The 26502-nt window shown below is 39.7% G+C and overlaps 2 protein-coding genes across 2 annotated transcripts; one reads left to right on the top strand and one right to left on the bottom strand.

Moving 5' to 3' along the window:
• The first annotated feature begins 6472 nt into the window (after positions 1 to 6472).
• LOC108711646 (endonuclease domain-containing 1 protein) lies at positions 6473 to 10679 on the top strand. The gene is made up of 2 exons (XM_018253584.2): positions 6473 to 6982; positions 9619 to 10679. Exons 1-2 carry the CDS (start codon positions 6623 to 6625, stop codon positions 10207 to 10209), a joined length of 951 nt encoding a protein of 316 aa, XP_018109073.1. The 5' UTR covers positions 6473 to 6622; the 3' UTR covers positions 10210 to 10679.
• Positions 10680 to 16103: 5424 nt separating this feature from the next.
• On the bottom strand, positions 16104 to 17041 carry LOC121401278 (olfactory receptor 1G1-like). Its single transcript, XM_041585625.1, has one exon. It carries the CDS (start codon positions 17037 to 17039, stop codon positions 16104 to 16106), a length of 936 nt encoding a protein of 311 aa, XP_041441559.1. The 5' UTR covers positions 17040 to 17041.
• Positions 17042 to 26502: the final 9461 nt, after the last annotated feature.

The raw sequence follows: 26502 nt of genomic DNA, 5'->3' as shown, positions 1-26502 counted from the left end.
AGGAGCAGAGCACAACTAAATGGAAGTGCAAGGAGCACAATTTGATGCAAGTACCTTTAATGAAAGTGGTTTTATGCACAACTGACTGCGGGGAAATTGCTAGGAGTACAAGGAGTCACGGGATTTCCCTTTAGCTGCACTGGGGTTATTTTGGATCTGTAACTTTAGGGGTATCAAGTTATAACTCTCATAAGACTAGGTTGGGTCAGCCAACAAGGGCTCTATTCCTTAGGTACCGTAGTTGCTCTGGTTTTCACTGTTAATTGAGTCTACCTCAACACAGGACCTTACACCGTGTAAGGAATTCTAACCCAATTTATGTCTCAGGTGCCCTTGTCCCTGTTCTTTTAGGATCTGTTTTCTGTTAAAACAGTTCTGACTGCTAGGCATTTTATATGTAGATGTTTATGGTATATGCCTCTGGTGCCTCATGATACTTTGTATACCCTGCACTTGTTATATTCTAAACAGGTCATACCTACAATGGGTCTGTTCTGGATTCTTACTCCAACCAAGTGTTTCTTACAGGTACCTTGCAATTTGCACTAAGACTAGGCATACATGTGATGGATGCTTCTTGGTGAGTAGGAGAGTAAGTATTTCAGCTTGCTGAATTCGCCATGTGCAGGGGTCTCTCTCTCTCTCTCTCTCTCTCTCTATTTTCTCTCTTCTCTCTCTCTCTCTCATTTTCTCTCTCTCATTTTCTCTCGTTCGTCCAGGAAAGGAAGTTCACGGTAAGTATGAAATAATCTTCCTTTTTCTCTTCGGCGTGTCTTGTGACGTCGTTGCAATTGATTGGTACCAACCTGACTTTTCATTTGACCACGTTCCTTGTTCTCCATTCCAGTTAAAATGTTTGGTTCCCTTGCCTGCCCAGAACTCTATCCATGGTCCTTTCATGTTAAGTCCTGGCAGCACCTGAGTAGCAGAGGGCTCCTCCCAAAATGAAAGGTGGATGTTATAGGCGGAAGAGTGAGCCACGACCGAAACCTTGGCGCTAGTTCTGGGTTTGGGACTTAATTCGTAACACTGAGATTAGCCCACATGTGCATGTATTACCAGAAGTGGAAATGAAAAGAGGAAAAAGACTTGGACGAACGGCGGGCAGAGGAAGAAGAGGATGGGGACCTGCTGATGCCCCGCTTCCCGCGCTGATCCTCCACCAAAGACCCATACAAGGCGGCGGGGTCGGCAGGAGCACTGCGGGGTCGTACATCGAGCTGATACACATACAGACAAACACAGGGACCTGGGGATATTCGCGTGAAGATCAGGGACCGGCTGCAGGCTGATGGAGTGTGCGACGGCCAATGTGCCCTCAGTCAGCTCCATCAGTCCCATCCTACAGAATAAGAATGGAAACTTGTGCCAGCAGAACCAGTATGAGAACCACAAGCATCAACTCCTCCTCTAACAGCAAACAGAAGTAGAACAGGCACCGCTAACTGACTGTAGCGAAGGACGGATAATGTACTGGCAGCGCAGGAAGAGGTATCGGCACCGAGAGCTGGAGAAGGAGATCGGGGCAGAGGACACACTGTCAGTGAATAGCCAGGGAGAAGAAATCGAGCGCTGCAGTATGGATGGTCGCCTTTTCTGTAGAGGACAGGAAGTGGAGTTTTGGTAAGTTATTTCTTAATAAATGCTTTGCTATTTTAAAATTTAATTTGTCTTGGTGGGTTTTTTTGTTGTATTCTAACTAATTTTTGTAAAAATTTTTTTGATGTTACTGGGCCTTTAATGAGAGACATGTGGGGGGGATTGTAAAAGAGCACAGGTTTTGGAAAGTATTGGAGTGACATGAACAATTGTGAAGTTTGCTGAGCACAAAGCAACCAACCAAATCCAAGTTATTAGTAAATAAAATGGGTCACAATATGTACAATCCCCTTACAACCCAATTCATTAGACAGTTCTTTATTCACATATAAATAGTTTTTTCAAATCCCTTAGATTCTACAGAAAATAGTCACGTGACTGATGAACTTGTAAACTGGCGAGAAGTAACCCACATTTATTGCAACCGTCGTGTGTGATAAAATCTGTCCTTCATAAAGCAACACTGAGTGTTAGTTATCATGTTAATCTCGAGTTTCTTCTTTAAAAAAGTGTTGCACAACTCGTTTGTGAAAACTTTATCTTATCAAGATCTGCATGGTGCAACTGTCTGCCCTGTAGCTAAATAGCTTGCTTACATATTCCCATCAGTTTAAAAAAAAATAAAACCATTAAATAAGAACTTAATCCCCCGCCCCAGTAACTTCCATCGCTTTCCTCACCTCTCCCTTCCCACACTGTGGGGCCGATTCACTAAGCTCGAGTGAAGGATTCGAATGAAAAATACTTCGAATTTCGAAGTATTTTTTGGGTACTTCGACCATCGAATGGGCTACTTCGACCTTCGACTACGACCTTCGACTTCGATTCGAACGATTCGAACGAAAAATCGTTCGACTATTCGACCATTCGATAGTCGAAGTACTTGCCCTTTAAAAAAAAACTTCGACCCCCTACTTCGGCAGCTAAAAGCTACCGAAGTCAATGTTAGCCTATGGGGAAGGTCCCCATAGGCTTGCTAACCTTTTTTTGATCGAAGGATTTTCGTTCGATCGTTGGATTAAAATCCTTCGAATCGTTCGATTCGAAGGATTTAATCGTTCGATCGAACGAAAAATCCTTCGATCGTTCGATCGCAGGATTAGCGCTAAATCCTTCGACTTCGATATTCAAAGTCGAAGGATTTCAATTCGAGGGTCGAATTTCGAAGTATTATTAACTTCGAAATTCGACCCTTAGTGAATCTGCCCCTGTGTGTTAGACAGAAAGGTGTCCCTGGAAAAATAAAACCTGATCCAAAAACACAGAGCTGTACAAAATATGTACAAAATAAAGGGCAGTATGTTAGTTTTCCTGCTTTTCTAGCTTGAATTTGTCTAATGTTAGAGGTTTTTTTCTTCATTCAAATTATTATTTAAAAAATGTTTCCTTATTTATAGTGATGGGTGGATCTGACCTATTTTGCTTCACCAAAAATTCATGAAACATCAAAAAATTTGCAAAATGCATGGAACCAACATTTTTTTAGTAACGATTAGTCTATGGGTGTATTTTTTTCAGTGAAATATTTAGCTCATCCCTACTTATTTATATGAAAAATACTAATACAAAAAAAATTTGATTGAGAAACCCATTAAAAAATAGAATACTTCAAATATTTACTATTTTTTATTTTCAATGGTTTGAAAAAATGTAAAAACTCCCATTGTAGAAATGCTTTAAATTAGCCATAGACTGCTCCCATTGACTTCTACATGAACTTCGGCAGCATTTAGATGCTGCGGTTTTACATTCAGGCTTTTTGAATTTTTCAGACTTCAGAATTTTAAAAAGGGGAGACCAGAGTTTAAGAAAATTTTCTAAGACCTAAATTACCATACCTAAAACCTATTGCTTCATCAATGCAGAGAGATTTAAGATAGGACAAGATGACCTTTAAATCTGGGGAAGTGTCTTGGCTCCAATATAAAAAGATGGTTTTTACGAGTAGCGGCAATGACCAAATGAACAAAATTCTTAGAATTATTCAAATTCTTAATCTTTGGAGTACCGCCTTCACAAGACAATGCCCAAAAATCTAGTAATGCAGATTCAGGAGACAATTTAAGATCAATATTCAATTTCTCTTTCCATATTGCCACTGCCATGTTCTTCTCAGTGACACAATAAAGATGGCGCCCACAAACTGAAAGCGGAAGTATCAAAACAATTGGGATGAGTGCTCCTTTCAGTTTGAAAGCACACTCATGAATAGTTAAAATACGCATACACTGCCTCCTATGAGTATGATCTACTGTGCACATGCCGCAATCTTGGTCTGGTTGCAGGAGTGTACGATTAACAGCTGATCACACAAATGGCAGGAAAACGAGCAGGTTTAAATTTCAGTATGATACCAGCAGAGGTATGCCCCTTATAAGAATTATATTCTTAATTGCCTTTAAATATCATACATATAAGTTTTCGATTGACATATACGTTTCGATTGAGGACAATAATTCGAACCTTGATAAAGCACCCCCACAGAGTGGGGTGACAATGGCCATTGTGTAATAAAGGTAGTTTGATGGCATGCCATGGGGAAGTTGCAATTTATACTGAACTGAAGCAATTCCCTTGCATCTTTACACGCTCCTTAGCAACTTGTGGTGAGCACCAATGCGCTTCTGTTGCATGCTATAGTAAATTGCTCGCATGGATAAATACAACCCTTTAATTACCAGAAGCCTGAACCTGGAGTTATAGTTTATCATAATACAGTAGATCAGCCTAATTTCTGGTTAATTCGAACCAAAATTATAGAGCTGCTACTACCTATTATATGTGAACTAGTATAGTACAGGTATGGGATCCATTATCCAGAAGCCCAGATTAAAAAAAAAAAGATTTGAAAAGATAAAATTTGGATCTGGGCAAGTAAAGAAAAGAACAGTCTTAGAAAAAGCTGAATTTCAGCCCAACCAGTCAAGTACTACCAGCAGCCCAGTCACCTCTGAAAGTGAAGCTGAGTTTTTAAAGCTGTTACTTCCCAGATACAAAAAGCAGATTAACTGGCAGAATATGGCTTTAAATGAGAGCCAGGTACTTCAACAGGAGAAAAGGAAGTCTAAGCAGCAGCACTTCACAGTTCGACAGAAGGGAAAATGGGAATCAGGAGTATTTAAAATATCATTGGATCAGGATTTTCCAGAACTTCCAAAACCAGTGGGTACATTTGCAGCAGAACAGCCGCCAGCTAAGAACACTGGACTTCCCGAAAGCCGAGTCCTAGGTGCATCTACAAGCAAAATGGAAGCAGGGGCGCTCCGCCAATGAGGTGAGTTGAGTAACTCGCTTCAGGCGGCAAAGCCCCACTAGGTACCAGGGACTGCAAAAATGTCGCTCCTGGTACTTTAAGAGCCGGATTTCAAAGCAGAAATTCTCTCTGCGCTAGCGTCCTGGCCCACTCCGCCGCCCTTGTGGACCCCCCCCCCAGCCCAAAAAGGTGTGCGTGCCGGGGAGGGGATGGCGGCAGCAACACGTAGCTGCCTCAGGCGGTGGAGGGGCCAGGATTGCCCTGAATGGAAGTAGTGCTGCCTGGTTCTATTGAAACTGCTAATGAGAGGGAATGAGGCGAAGAATATGATATAGATGGGGTCTGGGCAGCGCCGATCCGCGCATTTATGCCGCCTGAGGCGACCTTCCGTTGCCGCCCCGACCCCTCCTCACGGCGCTCACATTTTCTGCGCAGGAGGGGGTCGGGGCGCTGCACGACGCTAGTGCAGAGAGCGCAATTGCGCTCTCTGCACTAGAAGAGCCGAATTTCCGGGTTGAAAACCGGAAATTCGGCTCTTAGTTACCAGGAGCGGCATTTTTGCCGCCCCTGGTAACCAGGGGGGCGCTGCCGCCTGAGGCGAGTGTCTCAACTCGCCTCATTGGTGGAGCGCCCCTGGGTCTGGGCAGGTGTTTGGAGGTGTTTTTTTTTCTTCTCTGTAATAATAAAGCACTACATTATACTTGATCCAAACTAAGATATATAATTAATCCTTATTGGAAGCAAAACCAGCCTGTTTGGTTTATTTAATGTTTACATGATTTTCTAGTAGACTTAAAGCATGACGATCTAAATTAAAGGCCCCTTATCTTGAAATAGATAATCCCATATCCTGAGCGTCCTGATAACAGGACCCATACCAAATGCCTGCTCAGTACTGCATGACCTAGATTATTTTTATGGTTACACTTCACAGAGGTTCAATATTATTGTAAGGGCCCGAAGGCACAGTTGGAGTGCGGACCAAGGCAGATAGTTGAACCAAAGTTCGCGGTATCAGAAGGGTGAGGCAAGAGAGTAGTCAAAAGTCCAGGCAATAGTTCAATCCAGGCAGCGAAGGGTCAATCTTAAATAACAGGCAAGGTTGGTACACAGGAATCAAACAGTAATAACACACCCAGGAATACACGAAGTTAAATCTATACTTGGGCAATGTCTGCAATATCCAGAAGGCTTTATATAGGCCAGGATTGGCGCCAAAGTTTGAGCGCAATGGCGTCATGATGCTGGCGTCCTGACGCTGGCGTTTAGACGCCGACGCACCATTCCGACGCCGGCGACCAATCGGCAGGCGGGAAGACACTGGCGTCATAGCGCTGCGACCAGCAGGATCCACATGGAGAGGCAGGGAGTCGCCATCTTGGACGCCGTCGCCATCTTGGATGTGAGTGACTTCCATTTCCATTACAATTATGTGCTGAATGAGAGAAGTAAGATAATTAATTTATAGTCTGGTAAAAAAAACAAAAAGTGACCTGGCAACCCTAGGTTTATGCTTTATATCACCATTTTTGTAACTGTTCACTTGTACTTTTGTTATATCTTTTGTAAATGTTTTAGATTGGTTGTGGTTTGTTTTTTTTTTTGTTTTCATTGCTGTTCCTTTTAATGTTACAGTGAAGATGCACTATTTGTATTGGAGAACTTTCTGTACCACCCACTAATAACTCAGTATATATAACCGTCTTCTTTCTACTGTATTTAACACACAGGCTAATAGTGTCTCTGTGTTTTGGTTCCCCTTTAGTGAACATGAAGATGATGCTGAGTCTGTGTTGGCTGTTCATTGCCATAGTCCATAAGGTTGAACCTCTCCTCTCTGATAACTTCAGTAACTGCAAGGATCCTTTCTATAAAGGGCAACTCCCTCAAGGCTTTAATCACATTGCTCTCCCTCACCATTTTAATGCCTCAGATTTACCTGATGGGATAAAGGAAAATGAACTGACCTCTCCAGCTTATATCTGTCAGCAATATGGGAACAACGTTCACTTTGCTTCTCTTTATGACAGAGGGAGGCGCATTCCCCTCTATTCTGCCTACATCTTGGACAAGAGATCTACATCTAAGTCAGCAAATAATAGACCAGGATTTTTCAATGTAGAACCTCAGGTAAGATATGTGTATCTTTCAGTTAATAGATATTTTTACATTCTTCCTTAATATTTCCATGCAATTTACACTGCTAAAGCAAGCACACCTCAAGGGTGTATATAGTGTGTGAACAGGACTAGGCTGCTTGTTTTGTACCACTGACCCAATTGTAGCCGAACAACTCCCAGTACCTTATATGCTCCTCTTTGCATTAAAGTATCCAGTTCACAGAGTTGTTTCTTGCAGCAAATAACAGTTCAACAATACAAACAATAACAATTCAAGATATGGAATTGGCAGTCACTTATTTGAGGCAGTACAAATACCATTATTAACTAATTCTTCCTAGAGGTAAGATAGGCAAATCGTATAGGTTACCACACTCCTGCGAACAAACTCCTCCCTGAGAACAGTGCACTGTTCTCTTTGATCCTCAGTCAGTGGTCTTATACCTTGGCACCTACCTGGTCCTCAACTCATACACACCACAGGGTCGTATCTAGTCTGTTTCTCCTTGTTGGAGCAAAAGGCTGCTCAATACATTCCCTAAGCCTATCTTTCCCTATAACATAACTAGCTATCACTAGCTAACCTCATCTATGGGTTAACACAACTAGAACCCTGGACCTGTATCCTGGTGAGGTCCCAGGAAAGACCCTAAGCACATGGTGCTATTTCCTGCCCTCTACTGGGCAAACCATGAATTAGACTGAATTACAATAGACCCAGGTGTCCACATTTAGGGGAAGCTGCCTGAGCAAACACCTAACCCTTCAGGGTCTCTACATACAGACAAAGGGATTTCTGCACTTACCAATTATAAATATATAAAGGACATTAAAGGAGAAGGAAACCCCCAGGGCGCTAAACCCCTCCCCCCCTCCCCTGTGCTGCCCCCCTTCCCTCCTACCCCCTGGCCTACCTGTCCCCCTGGGCAAATGCCCCTAACTTTTTACTCACCCCTCTGCGCAGGTCCTGTCCACGGAGTACGCAGTCGCCATCTTCTCCCACGCGCGTCTTCTTCCTGCTCTGATCGGCGTTTTCTGGCGCATGCGCAGTAGGAACAGGTACCGGTACGGCTCTACTGCGCATGCGCCGAATGTCACGAAGTTTTCCGATTTCACTTCGTGACATTCGGCGCATGCGCAGTAGAGCCGTACCTGTACCTGTTCCTACTGCGCATGCGCCAGAAAACGCCGATCAGAGCAGGAAGAAGACGCGCGTGGGAGAAGATGGCGACTGCGTACTCCGTGGACAGGACCTGCGCAGAGGGGTGAGTAAAAAGTTAGGGGCATTTGCCCAGGGGGACAGGTAGGCCAGGGGGGAGGAGGGAGGGGGGGCAGCACAGGGGAGGGGGGAGGGGTTTAGCGCCCTGGGGGTTTCCTTCTCCTTTAAGGGTAAAGACACACTGAGCTCTTAATAGCAGCTTCTTGATGTGGCTACAAAAAATACCCTGCCAATGACAATACTGAGAATTGCCTCTGCTAAACACACGTAGTGTCTTGGTTAAACCAATTGTCTATTTTGTAGCCATGACAAGTAGCTGCTACTAATAGCTATGTGTGTCTTCACCCATAGCCATTGTATGCAATAAGCTACTAAAAGTGCTTTCCATGGAACTGGTCTATTTAGGATTATCCAATGGCACAACCTACTGTTTGAAAGGAAACCATAACCCCTAAGGCAATATCCCAACAGCGCCACCTCTCCTTTGTTCCATTGTGAAGTGTTGAATACTGGGACTTGAATCCCCTTTTTTTCCAAAGTGGGTGGTGAAAAATGAGCAAACAATAAATATTACAATCTATTTGGACTCACCCCCTGCTCCTACTAGAAAAGACTGAAGTGTTTCAGGAAAGCTATGATCAAGTTGTGTTCCCAAAACCCTTTAGGTTTTTCCTCCACCACAGCCACTTGGGTTGTAACAATTCAATAAACAGTGGTTTTATTTTTAAGAAGGTGTTCTCTACAGTTCCTTTTTTTATTTTTTTTGAATGACGATGGTGCGCTGATTCTCTGGAAAAAAGAGACTTCAAGTTCCATAATCTATAACTATGGTCAGGGTGGGATTACATGGCATTGCATGTCTAAGTAATGTTGGGAAATTGCTTCAGGAGTTGTACTTTCCTTTCAAATATTAGGCAAGTACCATTAAGAAATCCTAAAAAGAAAACTAAAATTTCTTTCTCCTGGCTCACACAATTCACTCTATTTACACACAAACCACTGGCCACATACGTGGTACTTCTTGTGGTTTCCTTTCAATATATGGAGTCGAGTATCTTTGTGTAGAAAAATAAATTTATATATATTTTTGTCAGTTCAGATTGTGTTTATACATGTAAGCCCTCATGTCAAAAAGGAAGGTATATTTTCCCTTTAAATACATATATTATGTCCCTGTTGTGTCCTTATATTGCAATGAAACCAAACATAAAGTATAAAGCACAGGAGTAATCACTGCTAGAAAAACTATGCTTAATGCCCCCAACTCGAATTGCAGGTACAAACTGAAGTCCAGTAAAGTGTGGTGAAGAAGTGCAATGGAAAAGTATTTTTATCCTCTTAAATATCATGTATGTTGAACTGAAATGTCCTGTACAGGTATATTGCTTACTGAATAAACCCCATTTATACTTTGTTTTTACTTTCAGCTGGTTTATAGGGGGGTTGAAGGCACAATGCTACGTGAATTAGACACCGTGAAAAAAATAAGCAAGTACAACAAAGAGCATGGCATTTCTGAAAAAAAGGTGAAAAATCGCTCCTCTTACCTTATTTCAACAAGTCAAGCTATTGATGATGACTATAAAGGCTCTGGCTATGAAAGAGGCCATGTGAATCCCAATGGGCATCATGCAGGGGACAAAGAGCAGCACGCAACATTCACCTTAACCAACGTGGTGCCAATGACAACTAAATTGAACACAGACATCTGGAACAAATATGAGATTAAAATGATTGGCTATGCTGACGGCTGCACCACTATGTATGTGGTTACTGGTATTGTGCCGGGCAATAACTGGATCAAGAGGATGAATACTGACAGTGTGAATATTCCCAGCTACGTGTGGAATGCTTATTGCTGTGTAGATAATAATGGCAAACCAATCAAATCAGGGGCGGGGCTTAGGGAAAATGATAACTTAAACACAACAGTTAATGAGATTGGAATTACTGATCTTCAGGTGCAACTCAAAAATTCTTTAGGAAATATTGAGATATTCCAAAATAATTGTGCTTAATGACATTTTGAAACATCCTGAAAAAAATGATGAAAAAGGGTACAGTCATATTCTAACTGCACACAATGCCTTCCTGTTACCTTTACCTAGAGTTTTACATTGTCAGTCTTTAAACACATATATAAGGCAGAAAACTTTTGTAAAAGAAAAGTGAAGTTATTACATTAACACAAGATTTACAGCAGGTCTTGTAACACATAGCAACCAAGCAGATGTCTGGTTTTAAGCAGATGCTACTTTGGTTGCCGTGTTTACTAGACCTGGGACTAATTTTGCAACTTTTCTTATATTACCGTCTTGGGTTAGTGCTTTAATCATGGTGGCTTTTTTAGGGAGAATTGTTGTGATAATTACTGTAGGAAGGTTCTTTCTATTCTAGTAAATGGCAAATGCTCTGCTTATTGTTCATGATAGTAAGTCTGCTAACATATGCAACTGCCAAATAAATCTGCTCTGAGCAACTGCAAATACCCAGTCTCATTTCTTTTATTACTAAATCTGATGTTATGTATAGAATATACATTTATGGAGCCTGTCACTTTTAGTATTTCTCTCTTTCTTAGATAAATGATAGATAACAATAGATATTTTTTGTATCTTTTTTTTTTACAATTTGCCTTCTTCTGACTCTTTTCCAGTTTTCCAATGGGGGTCACTGACCCCAACTAAAAAACAAATGTTCTGTAAGGCTACACATTGAGGGCTGCCATCAGGGGGGGGGGACAGGGGGGAGAGTTGTAGGGGGCCCCGAGGGTAAGGGGGGCCCGGCCACACCACACTTACTTGATTAGCCGGGCCCCCTGCTTTCTGAGAGCTGCCAACTTCAGGAAGGCAGGGCTGGAGCACAGGGGGAGGTATCTTCTGTCCATTACTTCCCCTTATTGGTCACTGAGTTTAAGTCCCAGTTGAGCTGCTCAGGGATTAGATAGCTGAGGTTTGAAGTTCTCCTCCAGCTCATCCAATCACCATGCAGCTTTACCAGGACTCGAAATTCTTTGACCAATAAGGGAAGAAAATGCTGTCACTGGAAGAAGATGCAGCCACCTGTGCTCCCCTCCTCCCTTCTGTAGTTGGCAGCTCACTGACAGCAGGTGGGCCACACTAATGAAGTAAGTGTAATATGGCAGGGCCCCCCTAAAGGTAACCCTTTGTGGTCCCTGTTGTGTGGTGGTGCCCTGGGCACCAATTTTTTTTTAAACTTTTTTTTTTTTAAACTTTCATAATCCATTTAAAGGGGGCCAATGTTGTTATAATGTTCTGGGGGGGAGCCGAGTTTTTTTTCATAATCCGTTTTAGGGGGGCCCATATGGGTTTCTAGACATCAATATTTTTAATGGGGGGGCCCTGACCACAAATGTTTTTGCATTCTAGCAACCAGATTGCTGAAATTGCAGACTGGAGAGCAGCTGAATAAAGCTAAATAACTCAAAAACTGCAAATAAAAAATGAAGGTCAAATGCAATTTTTCTCAGAATATCACTCCCTAAATCATACTAAAGGTGAACAACCCCTTTAAGTATTGAGACTTCAAGGAACAGTTAAACCATAAAACGTAGTGAATATCCAATGTAAAGTTGTTCTGCACTGGTACAACTAGTGTGTTTGTTTCTCTACTATAGTATAATGTATATAAACAAGCTGCTGTGTAGCCATGGGGGCAGCCATTCAAAGCTGAAAAGGGAGAAAAGGCACAGGATACACAGCAGGTCAGATACACTTTATAGTATACAATGGGATTATTCAGAGTTTATCTGTTATCTACTGTGTATCCTGTGATTGAATGGCTGCCCCCATGGCTACACAGCAGCTTGTTTATATAAACTATAGTAGTACTTATCTGTTATCTACTGTGTATCCTGTGCTTGAATGGCTGCCCCCATGCCTACACAGAAGCTTGTTTATATAAACTATAGTAGTGTTTCTAAAGCAAACTCATCAGTTTTACCAGTTCAAGGCAAGGATCGTTTTGTTTCCCGAAGTTGCCTCAAGTGGAAATTTCCGGCGACTTCAGAAATGTGCAAATCCACTGATTTGGTGACCTTGCAGTGTATGGCCAATTTTAGCCAACAGAAGGTAGAACTGTAATAGTCTACAGTGGTAATTTCCCCAAATGCCTAACCTTGTACTTATCAACATTAAACCTTATTTGACAGTTTGCTGCCCAGTTTTCTAATTAGTCAAATTGTTCTGAAAAGTGGCAGCATCCTGCATGGAACTTATAGTTCGGTCCATGCAACTTATAAGGCCCACCTCCAGGTCAATAATAAACACATAAAAAACAAAGGGCCAGTGACACCTGCTGCACTCCACTAACACTCTGATCATTTATATTATTCTGTAACTCCTCTTTGTTAACTTAAGCCCCCTGTTTGTTATAAATTAATGTAAAATGCTGCATAACTATATAAATAAATGCTGCTATATAAATAAATGATTGTCCAGTTAACAAAATGATTAATTTCCCACCACTCTTTAATGAGACAGAGCAGAGAAGTGTAAGACCTCAGTGCTACTGCTGAGCTCTAACACCGCACAGAGCAGACTGCTCAAAGCAGTCAAACAAATTGGGGCCCATTTACTTAGTTCAAGTGAAGGAATAGAATAAAAAAAACTTCGGATTTCGAATCTTTTTTTTTTTTGGCTACTTCGACCTTCGACACCGACTTCGAATCAAACGATTCAAACTAAAAATCGTTCGAATATTTGACCATTCTATAGTCGAAGTACTGTCTCTTTGAAAAAAACTTCGACCCCCTACTTCGCCACTTAAAACCTACCGAACCTCAATGTTAGCCTATGGGGAAGGTCCGTTCGATCGATGGATTAAAATCCTTCAAGTCAAACGATTATCGATTTTTTTCCGATTTTTCGTTTGATCGAACTAGTTGCGGTAAATCCTTCGACTTCGATATTCGAAGTCGAAGGATTTACATTCGGCAGTCGAATATCGAGGGCTAATTAACCCTCGATATTCGACCATATATAAATCTGCCCCATTGTGTCAAAAAAACATATTTTCCTTACAGTCAGAATAATGGAGGCACCCCTGCCCCAGTTCGCTCCCACTTCCACTCACTTGTACACAGATGCACTTGCAATGCAGAAGGGCCAGAACTAGGTGTAGACATGCAGAAGAGTTATGTATCCTTTATTTAGCACTAGTCAGCTCTGTTTTTCATTTTCAGGGACAGGGAAGCAGGGACTTTCAAAGGAGTCTAATTAGAATAGTTGGGGAAGGACAAGACTGTACTTACAAGATGGGTTTAGATCTCTTTCTCATTGCAGGATAAACTTTCACTTTCAGATCAAAACATATTACCGCAAAAAACAACTTTAGCTAATAATTCAGGGACAGAGACTATAAAGAAGTAGCGGCAAATTGTCATATATTCACGTGTTTATATAAAATATTATGTTAGCAATTACATGACAATTGAATTAAAGGGGAAGTTCACCTTTAAATAAACTTTCATAAGTTATAGGAACTGTATATTCTAGGCAACTATTTTATAAATCTTAATGTTTTGGTTTCAAATGTTTTTTCAGTTACATGCCTTTCTTATTCATTGTCTTACCCAGTCTAAAACTAAATAAACTGCCTGTTTGAGTGAAGCTACATTTATTTGTTACATATCTTCAGCATTCTCAGCTCTCAGTTAAGATTGTACATGTGGGGGCCGATTCACTAACTTCGAGTGAAGGATTCGAAGTAGAAAAACTTCGAATTTCGAAGTTTTTTTTGGGCTACTTCGACCATCGAATGGGCTACTTCGACCTTCGACTACGACTTTGAATCGAAGGATTCGAAGTAAAAATCATTCGACTATTCGACCATTCGATAGTCGAAGTACTGTCTCTTTAAAAAAAACTTCGACCGCCTAGTTCAGCATCTAAAAGCTACCGAAGTCAATGTTAGCCTATGGGGAAGGTCCCCATAGGCTTGCCTAACTTTTTTTGATCGAAGGATATTCCTTCGATCGTTGGATTTAAATCCTTCGAATCATTCGATTCAAAGGATTTTATCGTTCGATCGAAGGAATAATCCTTTGATCGTTCGATCGTACTATCTGCGCTAAATCCTTCGACTTCAATATTCGAAGTCGAAGGATTTCAATTCCCAGTCGAATATCGAGGGGTAATTAACCCTCGATATTCGGCCCTTAGTGAATCAGCCCTGTGGTGTTAATACCCCCTTCCTGCAGTGCCAGAATTTTAGCAAATTTTGTCCCCACTGCTATGGTTTGATTTTTCTGAATTTCAGTGAAAGCACAAGGGAAAGGGGGTGGAGTCCAAAGGGCGTGGCCAAAAAATTTGCTGCCTATTTTCCTTTTCATGGCCTCCCCTGCCAAAACCATCTTCTGCTGACACTCTCAGGGCCTAACATCCAAACCTGGGAACCCTAGCAGTAATAGGGGAGGCTGGCAAATGCCACTGGTCTCCTCCAAGTTATTAGGAAATAGAATAGAATGGGTCCTAATAAAGAAGCCCTGGCACATCACTTAGAGCCTTGCGCAATTCACATTCAGATCTCTATAAAGTTTGAGCAAATCCCTTTGATTCAATAGATACTGTTCATGTGACAATATAACTGATGAAATGGCAAAAAGTAACCCACGTTTATTGCAACAGCCGTGTGTGATAAAATCTGTCCTTCCTAAGGCTAGTGCCACACGTGGGCTGAAGTCACCCTGCTGAAATACATGGGTTAATTGACTACATGAACCTGCTAATAAAGCACTGTTAGACCCTACGCAGCCTCGGCTATCAAAACATAACAGTAGACTTATGAAAGGAGTGCTGCAATAAGAGCAATTTGAGCAGTCTGCCATGTAGCCAACGATACACTGTCTAGGGGTCCCCGGCCAATCTTGTCCCAATTGGGCCATGCAGTTGATAAGACCAGCCCTGCCAGCCAACATAAATGGGCTACCTGCCATGCCAGCCACCTTTTGTAGATGTGTCAGATGGGTAAGTCTCATAAGACCCCGTGCCATACTAGTGAGCGACATAAGCACTCATATGGTTTTTCATTTAGGGAATATAACCCTAACCCTTTGGCAAGCATTCCACCTGCAAATCCTTGAAATTAACAAACAGAAAAATGAGAGTGGGGATGTGTCCCTTTGATGGCTGCTTCAAGAAATTATTTAAGACCACCTCTATTTATCCACACGTTTCTGAACCTCCCTATGACCTGTGTGACCTTCTGCCTAACCCCCTGCCTGTTCCTACACCTCTAATATCACTTGACTCCGTTAGGAGGGGTCAGAATTGGTAAAGACAGGTTAAGGTTCCTCCCCTAACATTACCATAAATTTGGAACACCAATCTAAGGAACTGGAGACAGTTTCAGAGGAGTTTTTCCCACTTGCTTCTGGATCAGCAAGACGTGTGACTAGTGATGAGTGAATCTGTTCCATTTCGCTTTGCCGAAAAAGTCGCAAAACAGCAAAAAATTTGCAAAGCGGCAAAAAATCGCGAAACATGTTTTTTACGCACAACATTTTTTACATATGCAGCAATTTTTACAGTCAATGGGAGTTTTTTCTTAAGGCAACTTTTTTTGTCTGTGCGACTTTGTTGTCAATGCATTAGTCCATGGCGTTTTTTTTCTTATGGCAAATTTTTTCCAAATGCATAAGTCAATGGACGTTTTTTCTTATGGTTACTTTCTTGTCCAAATGCATAAAAGTCAATGGGCGTTTTCTCATGGTGACTTTTTATGTCTCAGCTGTGATTTTTTTCAGTTTCTCGAAAAAATACACAAATGGCGAAATGCTGAATTTCTGGCGAAAATAAATTCTCTCATCACTATAAATGACTGTTTTATTGCAATTACTGTGTAACTATAAATTCACTGTACACAGATGCATGTCAAGTGTAACACAAATGCATTATATTATAAAAGTACGTTTTCTAATCCCATCAATTCTGAAGAATGCTGTCTTTACCTCATTATTTCGTAGACTGTATATAAGGGGGTTCAACATGGGGGTCACGGCTGCATACAGCACTGAAAAACCTTGATCTAAATCTTCACTATGTTCAGAAGGAGGTCTCATGTACATGCACATTGCAGTTCCATAGAAAATCGCAAGTACAGTAAGATGGGAAGAACAGGTGGAGAAGGCTTTTCTTCTGCCATTTGAGGACTTAATGGACAGGATGATCCTTATTATCTTGATGTAAGAGATAATACTGAGCAGAAATGGGCAAAATCCAAAAAGCAGTGTTTCCACATAGATTATAATGCGGAATGTAATAGTGCTGCAAGATACTTTTAGCACAGCTTTCACATCACAGAAGAAGTTGTATAAATCCCCTGCTTTACATAAGGTCAACTGGGAAGCCAACAAAGTCATAAAGAATGAATTTAAGAATCCGGTTATCCATGTGGCAACTATAAGCAGAACATATTTCTTTTTATTCATAATATGGGCATAATGTAAAGGTTTACAGATAGCAACGTATCGGTCATATGCCATGAAGGACAATAATGTATCTTCTGTACTAGCTACACATATATATAAGTACATCTGACTGTAACATTGCATGGCTGACATTGAATTATTCCCAAAAAGTAAAATGTCCATCAGCTTAGGGAGAGTGATTGTGGTAAATAGAATATCCGCGCAGGAAAGGTTACAGAGAAAGAAGTACATAGGGGTATGTAAATTAGAATCCACAAATATGACTGTAATTATGATTATGTTCCCCATTATGCCAGTTAAATAGATAATGAAAAACACAAGGGAAAGAATTGAGTAACTTCCCGGACAGCTGGAAAACGCTAAAATCCGGAAGATTGCTGTTGATGTCTGGTTGTCCATGAGATTAGAATCCTGAAACAAAATACATTTTTATAGGTTATATAAGAATTCTAAAGAAAAAATACCTTTAATACTTGTTCCAAATAACTATTAAACTACAACATGGCAAGAAAGGGATACTATTCCAAATTATGGTAAAATACAGTAAAAATAAATGTAAAGGGGGTTAAATACTAATACTGTATGTCAGTGATCCCCAACCAGTAGCTCCAGAGCAACATGCTCACCAACCCCTTAAATGTTGTTCCCAGTGGCCTCAAAACAGGTGCTTATTTTTTTTTTCTTCCAGGCTTGGAGGTGAGTTTTAGGTACATAAAAACCAGTCCACATAAGGGCTACCAAACGGCCAATCACAGCACTGATTTTGCACCTCCCAAGAATACTTTTTCATGCTTGTGATACTCTCCAACTCTATTTATATCTGAATGCTGCTCACAGGTAAAAAAAGGTTGGGGGACCCCTGCTCTGTGCTCAAGAAGGGATAATGTTTAGCACATTGTTTTGGATTATTCCTTCAGTCCAATGATGCAAGGATTGGATTGGAGTCAATGTTAAAGGAACAACTAGTGGCACATTTATTAAAGGTCGAATTTCGAATTCATGTGAGTTTTCAAAAACTCCCATAAATTCGAAATTCAACCAATCGTGTGAATATAAAACAGACATTTAAGAGATATATACGTGCAAGAATCATAAGAAGAAACTTGCCAACCATATCTTATATCCAAAATAAACTCGCTCTATTATTATAATGAAGACTTTTGGATGGAAGAAATAATTTAAATGTTAGAACTCATTGCCCCATTAGACAAATAGCGTAAGGATCAAATTGGAGTAAATGTAAAAGGAACAACTAGGGGCAGATTTACTAAGGTTTGAATGGTAAATTCAAATTTTCAATTTTATTTGCTTAAAACTCACAAATTCAAATTTAAAGCCATCAACTCGAATTTGAATTGGAATGTGATATTTATCACACCTCAACCCTGGATACAGTTCGACTATTCGCCATCTAAAACCTGTCGAGTTCAGAAGTCAGTGGCAGAGGTCCATTAAACCATTTGAAGATGTTAATTACCTTCATGACATTCTAGGTTTTTTCAGAGGATAACTCAATTTGAATTAGATTCATTATTAGATTCAAATATTAAATCAAATATTATAGTTTTTTCACAAATAACCTACCATTCGATTTGTGAGTACATTCTAATTTATTATAGTTGAAAAAAATTCAGATAACTTTGAAATTTGATCTTTGATAAATCTGCCCCCTAATGTTATTTCATATTTCTTTTATATTTCACAAACTCTTGAGAGCATAAGCATACTATCATGATGTTACATCAGTACAGGTACAGGACCTGTTTTCCAGAATGCTCAGGACCTGTGGATTTCCGGACAATGGATCTTTCAGTAATTTGGATCTTCATACTTTAAGTCTACTAGAAAATCATGTAAACATTAAATACACCCAATAGGCTGGTTTTGCTTCCAATAAGGATTAATTATATCTTAGTTTGGAACAAGTAAAAGATACTGTTTTATTATTACAGAGGAAATTTAAATCATTTTTAAAAATTCTGATTATTTGGATAAAATGGAGTCTATGAGAGACGGCCTTTCCAAAATTCAGAGCTTTCCGGATAACGGATCTCATACCTGAATATATATATATTTATTTATTTATATATACAAGTATGGGATCTGTTATCTGGAAATACGTTACCTAGAAAACTCTGAATTACAGAAAGTCGTCTCTCAGACTCCATTTTATCCAAATAATCAGAATTTTTAAAAATGATTTCCTTTTTCTCTGTAATAATAAAACAGTACCTTTTACTTGATCCAAACTAAGATATAATTAATCCTTATTGGAAGCTAAACCAACCCATCTGGTTTATTTATAGTGATGGGCGAATTTGTGTTTTGTTTTGCCACCGACGAATAAATTTGCGAATTTGGCGCGAAAATTTGCTGGGGTCAAAGTTTTTTTAGCCGGCGACAATTAACAGACACCCATTGACTTTAATGGGCGACGGCGTCAAAATTGGTGTTTCGCAATTATTTTGTGTATTTCACGGAAATTTGCAAAATTCGCGGCGAAGCTAAACTGGACAAATTCTCCCATTACTATTTATTTAATGTTTACATGATTTTCTTATAGACTTGATGAAGATCCAAATAACGGAAAGATCCGTTATCCAGAAAGTCCCAGGTCCCGAGCATTCTGGATAACAGGTCCAATACCTGTGTAACCAAGCTCTATACGTCTCAATAAAAACATAACTGTGAATATAAAATAGACATATAAGAAACATACATGCTAGAAGAAAAAGCTTATATCTTATTTTCAAAATACACTCACTCTGTTAGTATAATGAAGACTTTTTAATGGAATAAAAAAATGTAAACTTTAGAATCCATGATATATAAGTATTACAGAATAAACATGTTATATCATAAGTCTTCTTTAAACCATTTAGGAATATGGGTACCCAAAGTGAAAGTCCACATCCAGAAATCTTCAAAACAAGACTTCCACAATGGGAGTATCCTATGTTGTAGTCCAATAAGTGTCTCTTTTATCATTTGTAGTGAGACTATATTTTGATTTCCACTGAGCTCATACAAACAATATAATTTGTTAGTGTTGAATTTGCACAGTTTGAAAATTGGACCTTTTTTTAATTTTCACGGGCTACAAGATTATTGAAGTTATTTAAGGAGCACTTTAATTACATTATGAATCAGAGTTTCTTTAAAATAGTGATGGCCTTGGCATAGATTTAAGGGATGAATCGTTTAAACCTATTGGAAAGCCACAATGTGTAAAAGAGAGAAAAATGTTGTCCCATGAATAATATGATTATTCTTCCTGATCCAGCCAGTAATTCTTCCTTATACTGTAATAGTTTATCCACAGAATAAGATACTGATAAGCACGGCCAATCCTTCTGTATATCTGAGCATAGCTAATGTAACAACGTAATGAGGCCTTTGTTTTATACCCTGCAGACCTCTGTATTAAGGGTTTTCACAACACAAAATATCTATTGATTGGCTGTTTAGGGAATTGCTTCATTTACAATAACAAGACACTTCCAGATTTATTTAAATAGCTATAATTATCAGGTATATAGCAATTGAACGTATCCTACAGGTATGTGATCTGTTATCTAAAAACCCGTTATCCAGAGAGCTAAAAAAAATGGAAAAGTTATCTCCCATAGACTCAATTTATCCAAATAATCCAGATTGTTAAAAATGAGTTCCTTTTTATCTGTAATAATAAATATATAATAATAATAATAATAATAATAATAATAATAAAACTTCCATTGTACACAGTGCTGGTAAGACCCCATCTAGAATACAGTTTTGGTCTCCATCACTCAAACAGGACATTATTGTATTAGGGCTAGTCCACACGGGGAGATAGCCACGCGTTTGCGGTCGCGGCGACAAAGCGCCGCGCCAGTCGCCGCGACCGGCGCAGGCGACAGTTTTGTATGGGCGCCTATGTAAAAACGCCTGTGCTAACCACACGAGGCGATGCGCTTTTCAACAGTCGCCTGAAAAAGCCTGGCGAGGCATTTTCAGGTGACTGTTGAAAAGCGCATCGCCTCGTGTGGTTAGCACAGGCGTTTTTACATAGGCGCCCATACAAAACTGTCGCCTGCGCCGGTCGCCGCGACTGGCGCGGCGCTTTGACGCCGCGACCGCAAACGCGTGGCTATCTCCCCGTGTGGAATAGCCCTTAGAGAGGGTACAGAGAAGGGCAACTAAGCTGGTAAAAGGTATTGAAAATCTTAGCTATGAGGAAAGACTGGCCAAGTTGGGGATGTTCACACTGGAGAAGAGGCGCTTAAGGGGTGATATGATGACTATGTATAAATATATAAGGGGATCATATAATAATCTCTCTAATGCTTTATTTACCAGTAGGTTTTTCCAGCTGACAAGAGGTCACCCATTCCAATTAGAAGAAAGGAGGTTCCATCTAAATATTCGGAAAGGGTTTTTTACAGTGAGAGCTGAGAAGATCTCTGGAAGTCTCCCCCTGAATCAGTGGTACAGGCTGATACATTAGATAGCTTTAAGAAGGGGTTGGATGGTGTTTAGAAAGTGAGGGAATACAGGGTTATGGAAGATAGCTCATAGTACAAGTTGATCCAGGGACTGGTCTGATCTTGGAGTCAGGAAGGAATTTTAAGTCTAGACTTAAAAGGTTGAACTTGATGGATGTGTCTTTTTTAAACCTAACTTACTATGGTACTATATTAAAACATTACCTTGTACTTGATCCAAACTAATATATAATTAATCCTTTTTGGAGGCAAAGCCAGCCTATTAGCCTACTGTTTCAATTATATTCTAGTAGACTCATATGAATGTATGAAGATCCAAATTATGGAATAATCCTTTATCCAGAAAACCCCATGTCCCAAGCATTCTTGATTACTGGTCCCATACCTGTACTGTCATCTCAAGTCTTTACTACAATAATGGTGATTTATGAATACAAGCACAGTTGTAAGAAGGAGATAAACCAGCTTGCGTCCAATTCACATGCAAGCACAAGCACACCAGTATGAATTTTGATGCATTGGACACCAATGTGTCAGGCTCATCTCCCCTCTGGCAATTATATAGGAATCTTGGGAGAAATGCTGCATTGAGGGTAAAAAGCATGGCAACTGCATTTCAAATTGTGTTTTGCACATTTCACTTGCAGTCGTAAATAATCCCTAATGTATATTGATATTGTATAAAATAATGTAGCCTTGAATTTAAATTTCAGTTTCTCATAAATGTTTCATATAGGGTAATACCAATATGCAGGGTGGTTATTTGCATAAGATTGGTGATCATGAGCTGGGCACATTATAGTAAAATCGAAACTTCGATGCTTTAATTTGCAGGTACACAGGCAACAACAGGGATCTCTGGGACAAGAAATAGGATGGAGTCTGAAGTTAGCTATTATAATCTCTTGGGGGGTATCCCTAAAAATTAGCACCCCTAATAATTAAGCATTTCCTTTTCCTTTAATGCAATTGCAAATTTAGTGGATTTGACCGTTAAAAAAGTGGTGAGAAGTTTTTGTATTCGTAAGGGGGGTATGAGCACAGCAGCTTCTTTTTTAATGTCATAATCTTTATTAGTCAAATAAAGTGCAATTCATGTATGCCAGTTGTTACAATAGTTTAAAGGCATTGGAGATGTTCACATGGTTGTTGTCATATTGATATAATACAAATAGCAACTGTTGATTCTATATAGATAGGAGGTTGATTCTATATGATGCTTACCAGTTCCAGTTGAGCCATGGTCCAGCATCTCAGCAAATCATTAACAAGCAGCTTCAAAAACTTTATTTGCATAGTCCACATTAGGGTTTGATGTTTATATTGTTGTTCCTTTTATTATTATTATTAATAATAATAATAATAATAATAATAATAATAAAAAAGAGATAAAACAGTATTGAAGTCCTGAACAACATGTAAATACAACAAAAACAAATCTTTTTTTATCATCATTTAATAAACACATACTCATAAATTCTACCCAAGGTTTTATATTGAAAGCTCTTATAAAGCAAGAAAATACAATGGGAAGGCCTTTATACAGCTTCAGTTAATTTATTGGCACTAATTTAATTATGGGACAAGCAAAGCACACTGAACTTTTTGGTGGATACCTTACTAAAGGCTGCTTTTAAGGAGCCCAATAACTACCACTTACTCTGAGAAATGACCCAACCCCCTTCCCGGGATACAAAGTTCTAATGAATAAACTCTAGTGTCAGTGTTTGTATGAGGAAGACCCATAGTAGTGTGGTACCCAGATGGTAAAGCTGAGGGCACATAAGTGGTTGCTACACTTTTCTCCTCCTAATGAATACTAAATGGGTTGTGCACCTCTAACTTTTAGTATGAGTGATATTCTGAGATAATTTGCCATTATTTCTTATTTTTGAGTTATTTGTGGTTTGTGAGTTATTTACTGTAGCCTTTTATTCAGCAGCTCTCCAGTTTCAGCTATCTGTTTACCCTAGCAACCATGCATTTATTTGAATAAGAGATTGGGATATGAATAGGAGAGGCCTGAATAGTACAATGAGTAAGAGCATTTGTTTTTAGATGAGGTCAGTGACCCACATTCAGATGCTGGAAGATGTCAGCAGAAAAAGGCAAACAATCACAAATAATCACAAAACTATAAAAAAACAAGACCAAATAAAAGTTTGCTTGGAGTTAGCAATTCTGTAACATATTAAAAGTTAATATAAAGGCGAACCACCCCTTTAATGAGGCGGAGAGAAGTGTAAGCGCTGAAATCAGCACTAACTGTATCCACATTTAAAATAACAGTATCTGCCTGTGTTCAGATACACAGAGCAGAGTGGAGATCGGCCTGAAAATGCGAATGAAGCCAATCTGTGCTCCACTCGGCTCTGTGTAACTGCACACAAGTGGAAGCCGTTCGTTTAAATATAGTGCTGATTTTAGCACAACCACTTCTCTCTGCCTCAGTAATATTCATTAGGTGGAGAGAAGTGGAGAGAACACGTGTGCCCTCAGCCTAAAGGTGATAAGGAGAGCAGAGCTGTGCTATAGGGAAATCCTTCTCAGCAAATAGTGGTGGGGCTTTGATTGCTATTTAACAATAGGTATAGATAAAATATTGTGTATTTTACTTTATTGGTTAGTAGGGTTAGGGGTAAGTGGATGGTGCAAGAGAATAGGAAAGAATGATAGTTTATTGATGAAGAGATGGAGATCAATCAAGTAACAGATAACATAGGGAACTATATGTCAATAAGTAAGGTTTAATAGCATTTTAAAGACTTAGGAAAGACAAAAGGGAAGAAGAGTAGGTTCAGTAAGATGGGCATACAGCAGTCAGCTCTCTACTGTGACATGTTCTTTAATGGATTTGGCTGTAATACAAATAGCGGCTGCTGGGGAGCAGGTCAGTTCTGTGATGTGAGAGGTATGAGAAACTGCAGATAGTAGTCAAGTATTTCAGAACTCACCAAAGTGAACAATGGAAGGTCAGACAGGCATACGGTCAGGGCAGGCAGAAATCAGCATAGTCAGGATTCAGAGAAGGTCAAACCAAGTAATCAGAAAAATCCATGTAAGGTATCAGGGGGTGATGCAGAAGTGAGATCAGAGTCAATCAGATGTCAATAATCAAGTCATGCATGAAGATACAATAGGATTGTATAGTAACAAAGCCAACATGATGTCTAGGCTTCAATCTGCTTGCAGAATGGCCTTAAATTCTGGCCTTTGGGCCATGACACAATCTGATGCACACATCCCTGCACAGGGGACACCAGCATTTCTTTTTCTGACTGCATAGCCTAAACATTTCTTTTAATATTTTGTGGTTGTGGTGACTTTCTCATGCTGGCCGTTATGGATCCAAGGTTCTGCATCTTGCTGGTGACAACTTATTAGATTCTCTGTGCCACCAACACAATGTGCTATTCTTTTGTACATTTGTCAGTTTATTGCTGTCAATTATATCTATTGTGAAACCATATCCATGGTGGAGATTCCTGCACCAACACAACCCACGTACAGACGTTGTTGATGCCCTTTTTGTCAGGGTTCCTTTGAATTTGGTTGATTCTGACACACTTTTAAAATGACTGTGTCATGTGTCTGATATGGCCATCTTTCTGGATAACAGGATTCTGTACCTGTACTTTAGAAAACATGCTTCTAAGGCTTTCACATAGTTACAATCAGTGCCAATTTGCATACCCACCATGCTCTGATGAATAGTTTTCCCCTGTAAGACATCCACAACCTACAAATATTACCTAAAAATTGGGCGTTATTCACAGATATGAATAACATGATTTAGGTGGACTGGACCCAACTTTGCACCCTGACACTTACACTGGGATTGTGGTGGTGGGGGGGGGGATACTGCATTGTGTGAAAATGCATGGCAATTTGTAGCTGAAAATTGCATTTTACACACCATACAACATCAAGCCTATTGCTGTAAGTTGTTATACAGTAACAGCAGTAGAAAATAAAAGGTTACTTGAAGAAATACATATAGTAAGATCTTTGGCTGACATTACACCGAAATTCTCCAAAATATGTCCTTCTCCTGGATCATTGGTGTGTCTTTTTTTTTCTTAAATATGAAGCCCTACTGATGGTGCTGTCTCCTTTTTCTCCTTTTCAAATATATTTTTCTGTTTGTGACCCAAAAATTCTTAGTAAACTACTTGACAACCAATTTTTGTATATGTATAAAAGTATAAAATGTTGCCCAATTAAAATTTTTAGTGAGTTGTTTTGTAAAGAAAGCATCTTAATTTTTTTTCACCTAGTGAAAACCTGGAACCTAGTGTGAAACCTCTCCTCCAGAACAGGTGCTAATGTCTCGGTGAATAGAGGTTGTCACTGGTGGGGGCTAAGAAGAGTCAAGTCAGCATTGAGTTGTGAAGAGGACATCTCTGCCACAAGTGACATGAATGTCAAGAAAGTCAACAGTGCCCTTTCCTGGTTGTAGGTTATTGTTAACCTATTCTGCAATACTGCTGGATCCCTGATTTAGAATTGTGCCTTGTTGCTGAACTTTGTCTGCATTGGTCTGTGTCTGGACTATGACCATAAAGTTTGCTTCATTATCTTGCCTTGTACTTTGCAGACAGGGTAGACACAACACAAAGGATACTGCTGGTACTGGAAAAAAGGCAGAGGAAGGAAAACCGTGCCTTGCCTTTCATACCTGTTACCTGCCTTGTCTGTCCCATGTGTAGTTTAACAAATGAATTTTCTGCTAGATCCAGTTTTGCCTGTCCTACTAGCTTTCTACTAGTCCCAACAGCCAAATCTATAGGCCTTTGGCCTTTACACTAGGCGAAATGAATGTGCAAGTAACCATCTTTGATTCTATGTTTGCACCATAGATTTTAAGATCTAACCACCTCCATGTTAGAGGCGGCTGTTTAAACTTTGTATTAAAATAAAATAACACAATAATGAAAGTCACTACAGTCACATTCCCTGGAGAAACGCCTTATTACCTACTTAAATGAGCACTTTAGAGACTTGATATTTTCTCCTAAAGGTGTACAAATCATTTAAATACTCTAGGTTTAGGTCTGCTTTAACTCTTCTTTAACAACCATGAAGAGCTGCACAAGCCTATCAAAAGCAAGACTCCCAGGTGAGCTATATACACGCTCTGCTCTGTTCTTGCACACATTCTTACTTTAACAGAGTTAGGAAAATGCAACAAGGCACCCACCAAAATTCTACAATCCATCCAATTTTTCCTATAGTCACAATAATCAGGTTTTGCTTTATACACATTCTATACCACTCGGGTAAAAACTCAGGGTGAGAATACTGTACCAAGTAGAAATCAATTGATTGATTTATGTTGCTAAACATGTCAAGCAAAATATTGACATTTCCTCCTT

This window comes from Xenopus laevis, chromosome 3L (genome assembly GCF_017654675.1).
Source record: "Xenopus laevis strain J_2021 chromosome 3L, Xenopus_laevis_v10.1, whole genome shotgun sequence".
NCBI lineage: Eukaryota > Metazoa > Chordata > Amphibia > Anura > Pipidae > Xenopus > Xenopus laevis.
The sequence above is the reverse complement of the archived record's forward strand: the minus strand, read 5'-3'. Positions and strand labels throughout refer to the sequence as shown.

What these genes read in the sequence shown, in the direction of transcription:
- LOC108711646 (XM_018253584.2), top strand. Translation starts at nt 6,623, where the DNA reads ATGAAGATGATGCTGAGTCTGTGTTGGCTGTTCATTGCCATAGTCCAT. An exon ending in TTTTCAATGTAGAACCTCAG is followed by an intron (nt 6,983 to 9,618) that starts GTAAGATATGTG and finishes TTTTACTTTCAG; the next exon opens with CTGGTTTATAGGGGGGTTGA.
- LOC121401278 (XM_041585625.1), bottom strand. Translation starts at nt 17,039, where the DNA reads ATGGACAACCAGACATCAACAGCAATCTTCCGGATTTTAGCGTTTTCC.